Below are 6,170 nucleotides of genomic sequence, written 5' to 3'. Positions count from 1 at the left end.
GTAGTGGGGAAGCACATATATCCTTATAGGATTTAGAACGCTACAATAGCCCATACATCTGACCAACATGGAACAAGCAGGAGGAGGGGCAGATCAAAATTTTGCACCAGAGCCAATCAGACCCATTGGGATGTGACAAAGTGTGCAAATCACAAATGAGCAGCCACATGATGACTACTCAAACCGTTAAATCTGTGTACAAGAGTGGAACACTAAACTGAATTTTTGCCCCATATGCAGCGAAACCTAGATTTATGCTTTAACAGTTGTTGGGATTTTCTTTCTTAAAGTATACAGTAATATAACAAGTTCAATGTATTTGATTACTGGATATGGGTTTTTTTACATTGATTTATTCTCCTTACACAAGCAAGAATAGTTTATGCCTCTTGGAGGATTTTATCTTTCTCTGGACCAACATTGCAGAAGAATTGTCTGAACTTGGACCAAATATGTTTTTCAGCCTTAGTATTTTACTTTATTATGTTATTTCTGTAGGTAAGTCTGTATACATTAGCTGTATGAAATCTGTAATAAGAAACACTAACAAAAGCATGTGAGAGTGCAAACCTTTAGCATAATAAAAAACAGTGATTTCAATAAAAATAGTGATTTCAATCCCGTCACACAATTAAATATATATTAAAGTGAATCAGAAAATGGGGGGGTTCTAAGCTTTAAAAAAAACTTTCAGCTTCACATAGCAATTTATAATGGTAAATTCCATCCATCCTCTGCTAGTGGTGGTAATGTCAGTATGTATTACATGGCTGATGCCAGTTATTGGCTGAATTGGTCAAAAGCCAGTATAGCATGTCAAAGCTTCAGCAATATAAACACAGACTGACCGGACCATGTAGCGACAGGAGCTTTGAAGGATGGGCTTTTTATATTAAATCAGTATTCCGGTTTCAGACAATAAAATAATTTTTGGCATAAAAAAAAAAGTTATAAAATGTACAACAATTATACAATACAACTTTTTTGTGATCATATGACCATTACAATTTTTTTTTTCCGCTGGAAGTATACAAATGGAAACTATGAAATCACAGCAAGCAGAATTCTTAAAAATGATAACGCATTGATAAAGTATTTCAATTTTAGAAAGAATAACACGCTTTTCAGATATCATAGTACATAGTAACTCTTTAAGTCTTAGTACCTTCAGCTGAAAGTTATTTTTTTAAAAGCCTTGTGTACTCCCTTTAATTTGATGAATGCAGTTAGAATTTACCCAAGCTCTTAGAATATTATCTGCATTGATAGCAACATATTTATGCTTCACATATTGTACTTTTCACTTATGATTTTCATCAGGAAAGCATCGAAGGATGTGTCCTTGCTTTTGTAACAAAAAAGTAGTTTCATTCTCATGTCATATTTTAGCCACTTTCCACTTCATTGACCTCCTCTTCTGAAATTACAGTAGCTGAGACTACAGGCGAATGATGCCAATATCACTATACTTTCCGCTTCATTCACTGTGGCCTCAGAAAACCTCACACTCATGTTCATTGCAGCAGTTCTTCGTCAGAATCTAGCTTTCCAGAGTCCATTTTAATCAACTTCTTTTCCAGACACAGAGCTATAAGATCTTTCCTAGTGATCATTCCAACCGCCCTGTTATGAAGATCTACAACAATGAGATGGCGAAGTCCTAGTGTACGAAACACAACGTATGCACGTTGAAGGGAGAAATGAGCTTGAACCGCGACGGCAGATTTATTGATATATGGCTCCTGTGAAAAAGAGAGATTATAGGTTATTAATATTTTATAGTATTTTATCATACACAGTATGTTTGATATAAAACTGATGATCTGCTTAGAGGTATAATCCACTTTAAATCATTAACAGATATTTTCTGTAGGGTTCTGTAACTTAGGTTTCCGTACTATGGCCTTGTGCCCAAGGAAGTCATCACTGATATCACCATTGTATCAATAACATTTTAGGACATTAATATTTCTAACAAGTTGTAACAGGTTCAAAAGTTTCCAAGCTGTTGTAATTGTTTTCAAACCAATGCAAAAAAAAGTGAAAATTACTTTAGTAAATATATTATACAGACCAAAGTATTTGGAAAGACCAGAGTCTTAATCATTGAATTCAGGAATTTCATTCTGTCCCACTGCCTTAGATGTATAGTATCCTGCCCCTAACCATGTAGTTTGCCTTTACCAACATTTCTAAAAGAATGGGTCATTCTAAAGGGCTCTCAAAATTCGAGCTTGGTACTGTAATAGAATGTCACTGTTATAAAAAGTCAGTTCATGACATTTCTTCCTCCTAAATTTTCGACAATTAACAATGAGTCGCATTATTGAAAAGTGGAAGCGTTTAGGGATCCCAACAAATTAGCCATGAAAATGGAGATCATGTAAAGTTATGAAACAAGTCGACAAGTGCTCAGGTTCACAGTGCATAAAAGTTGCCAAACCATGCCATCTCCATGACTGCAGAATTGGATAGTCTGCCTGACATTAACATTAGCACAAAACCATGCACCAGGAGCTCCAGGGGATGTTTTTAGAAAAAGCAGCGGCATACAAGCCTTACATTGCCAAGCAAATTGTAAAGCATTGAACGAAGTGGTGTAAATAATTGTTTCACTGAACTCTGGAGAGGTGGAAACATGTTCTGCAAAGTGATGAATTGTCATTTCCCATGATATGGGAATCATACAGGCAGTATTGTATTATTATTGTGCTGTTTCGTTGCTATGCAATAAAGTTTGCCCTCTTTAGAAGGTTGTCCTTCCTCTCTTCCTGTCTCTCGCTGATGTAGCTCTGATGTCGGCAACCTGTCCCTTCTTCCTCATTCTTCTTCCTCATTCCCTGCCTGTAAGCCATCTTAGAAGCTCATGTGTTTGCAGCACTGTTTCAGAAAAGTCTTTTTTACCTACTGTATGTGTGCATGACTACAAAAATTCAGCTGGAAAATAAATCTTCTCCTGCAATCTTCATACGTGCCTCCTACATTCGAGTTCAAGCTATCTGATGAAATATCTACGTGTGAGTATTGGTATAAGGAGATAGACTAGAAACGGTATCTCAAGCGCCCTAGAATACAGCCTAGCTATGGAGTCAGTATATCAACCATATTTCTCTATCTGGCATCTAATGGATAAGTCACGGAGTGGCAAATGCAAGATGAACGTTACCTGTCTAACTGCAGTGTGCGAAATGTAATGTTTGGTGGAGGAGGGATAATGATATGAAGTTGTTTTTTAGGGGTCTGCATGGGACACAACTATATTGATGGACAAATAGTTAAACTTTTTGGAATGTGACAACGCAAGAATGGAAAAATTCAGTTGAAATAGATTCTGTAATAAGGGGGGGGGGTCAATACTGTGGTACAGAAATAATTCAGGTAAATGTACCTTAAATATTATTTTCCTTCTATACCTTTATACTTATCAGAGTTTCATTTTTCTAAAACAGTTTTAAATGTCCTGCAATGCCGTGCAATTAAAGATGTGGCTGCTTCTAGCAACCACTAGGGGAAGCCTACGTATCAAAATAGTGTGCAACAATATCCCCCTGTAGCTGAAATCTGAATTTTATAATTTGCGATTTAAAGATCAAGATTATAACTAAGATCTGGCACTATGACAATACATTAATCAGCACAGAATGATTTACATAAAAACATGGTGTTAAAGTGAACATTCGTTTTAAGGCTGTATACCTTTTTATATATTTCTTTGATTGTCCAGTAATTTAGAAATGTATTGTACAACATTTATAAATATATACGAAATGTAGAATTTGTACCACATTAATCAGTTTCTTTTCTATAGCTCAATAACAGTAAACTAAAAAATTGCACTATGGACACATTCTTAAAGAGAACCTGTTATCAGGACAAGACATGATAAAAGAAAGGTATGGGCATAAAGGCGCTGTCCTTCTAAATTGATAGCTACCTTCACTGTAGGAATCCGCAGCCTGGTTATTCTTTGATCACCATTGTTTTGGTGCAATAATCTGCTTGTGCATCAGGGCTGGCCTGTGGAGCAGGACTATGGGTAGAGTCTTCAGCTCTGCCACGGCCCCTCAGCTGTCTCTGGTGTTAGAATCTACCTACTGTTTAAAATTCTACATCGGCATTGTCCTAACCACGGGCAGCGTTTGGGCAGATCGATTTGGTTGCAGGCTTCAGTAAAATGGCGCTGGTGGTGGCACATGCGCAGATTGAGATCTCGGCTCAATGATGAGGCTAGATCTCAATCTGAGCATGGGCCGCCACAGCGCCATTTTCATGAAGCCTGCCGAGAAGATAATGTGCGCATGTGCTGCCACTGGCGCCATTTTACTGAAGCCTGTAACCAGATCGATTTGCGCAAGCACCACCCATGGCTAGGACGGCACCAACATGGAATTTTAAACAGTATGTAGATACTTACTCTAAAGGCAACTGATGCGCCATGGCAGAGATAAAGACCCAACCAACAGTCTCGACCCACAGGCCCACCCCAATGCATGAACAACTTATTCCACTAAAACTTCTAATGGTGATTAAAGGATAACCAGGCTGTGGATTTCTACAGTGAAGGTACTTCTTAAATCAGCAGAACAGCGCCTTTATGCCCATTCCTTTAATTTATCGTGCCTGATCCTGATGACAGGTTTTCTTTAAAGATCTGTAAAGAACAAAACAGAAAAAGCTGTTTTACTGTGCAAAAGTTTTGGGCAGCAAAAAGAAAGAAAATGATGCAAAGTAATGTATTAAAATAGAATAGTTTATTTTTGCCAATTAATAAAATACAAAGTGAATAAATAAGACACACATTTTTGCTTTCAAAAGAGCATGAAAGCATTATATGGATGTAGGTTTGTTCAGACCCTTGTGTCTCTTCATGTAATCCCAGACACACTCAATGATGTTGGGATCAGGACTCTGTGGAGGCCATATGATCACTCCCGGGACTGCTTGTTCTTCTTATGACATTGGCTGTATGTTTAATGTTATTACCCTGCTGCAGAGTAATTATGGAGCCAATTAAATGTCTCTCTTTTGGTTCTGCATGAATAATAAATATATACTATTTCTTAGTGTTGAGGACAAGAAATGGGCAATGTTGAGGACTATAGACGCTGTGGTCAGCCAAGGAAACTTAGTGAAGCAGAGAAAAGACACATCATGCTTGATTCAAATTTGGTAGCAATCAGTGAAACCCAGCTACACCCATTTACTATTGGACAAGTCTGGTCAGTGGTCAGTAGTTGTCTTCATAGAAGAAATGTGGCCAAAGAAACATACTTTTGACATACAGTCAATGTCACAAAGAACTATCTTCAGCACAGAGAAGAACAGGGAGTCCTGGAAGTGATGATATGTCTCCACAGAGCTTTGATCTGAATATCATCAAATTACAAGAAGAGATGGAAGGATTTACACAAGCTTACATCCATAGAAGAACTGTGGTTAGTTCTCCAAGATGTTTGGAACAGCAACACTGCTGAGTTACTTCAAATTCTGTGTGAAAGTGTGCTTACAAGAATTGATGATGTTTTGAAGGCAAAGGGAGGTCATGCCTAATATTGCTTTGATTTAGATTTCTAACTCATTCATTCATTCAATTTTCATCTTGTTAGATCATAAAAATAAACTATTAATAATTCTATTCACTTTTATTTTTAAAGGCATTTTTTATTTTACAGCACTTTTTCCACACAAGCCTAAAACTTTTGCACACTACTGTGTGTAGCCCCACTTCCTCATAATCCTTCATTTGCTTATTGTTTTTGCATATCTATATTATTATTATTTTCTGGCTTATTCACATCCACTACTATCTACAAGTCGCTTATCCACATCTACTACTTCTAGGTGCTATGGAGATTGCCATGTATGAAATATAAGTCATTACGCTAGTTGTGAATACAAGAGTACCTATAATTTGAAAGTTAAAGTATGCATGGTCTTGTTGCCCTCACCCTCACAAGAAGTTAAAACAGCTTTCTGTGCACATACTGGTATAATATATCTAGGAACTTCCCCAGTTGTCATTCTCTGTAACTGGCCATGCATTATTTGAGTTGATAGTTCATCTTAATTGACATTATGCCAGCACAATAGGTGCTGGAACTTCCTGTCCTCCACTTCTCAACTCTCATTAGCGTTCCCGATTGGAAAACCTGCCTGTATGCAATATAACA

At 37.2% G+C, this 6,170-nt stretch overlaps 1 protein-coding gene across 7 annotated transcripts in view; it reads right to left on the bottom strand.

The window, feature by feature from the left end:
- Positions 1–453: 453 nt before the first annotated feature.
- Positions 454–6,170, bottom strand: part of LOC138642804 (chloride channel protein D-like) — a 320,123-nt gene continuing 314,406 nt past the window's right edge. For all 7 annotated transcript variants that reach the window (XM_069731316.1, XM_069731317.1, XM_069731313.1 and 4 more), the window contains one exon: positions 454–1,742. In XM_069731316.1, the coding sequence (XP_069587417.1) occupies positions 1,515–1,742 (228 nt within the window). In that variant the 3' untranslated portion in view covers positions 454–1,514. The remainder of the gene's footprint in view (positions 1,743–6,170) is intronic.

The sequence above is a fragment of the Ranitomeya imitator genome, chromosome 6 (assembly GCF_032444005.1).
Source record: "Ranitomeya imitator isolate aRanImi1 chromosome 6, aRanImi1.pri, whole genome shotgun sequence".
In the NCBI taxonomy this organism is placed as follows: domain Eukaryota; kingdom Metazoa; phylum Chordata; class Amphibia; order Anura; family Dendrobatidae; genus Ranitomeya; species Ranitomeya imitator.
The sequence above is the reverse complement of the archived record's forward strand: the minus strand, read 5'-3'. Positions and strand labels throughout refer to the sequence as shown.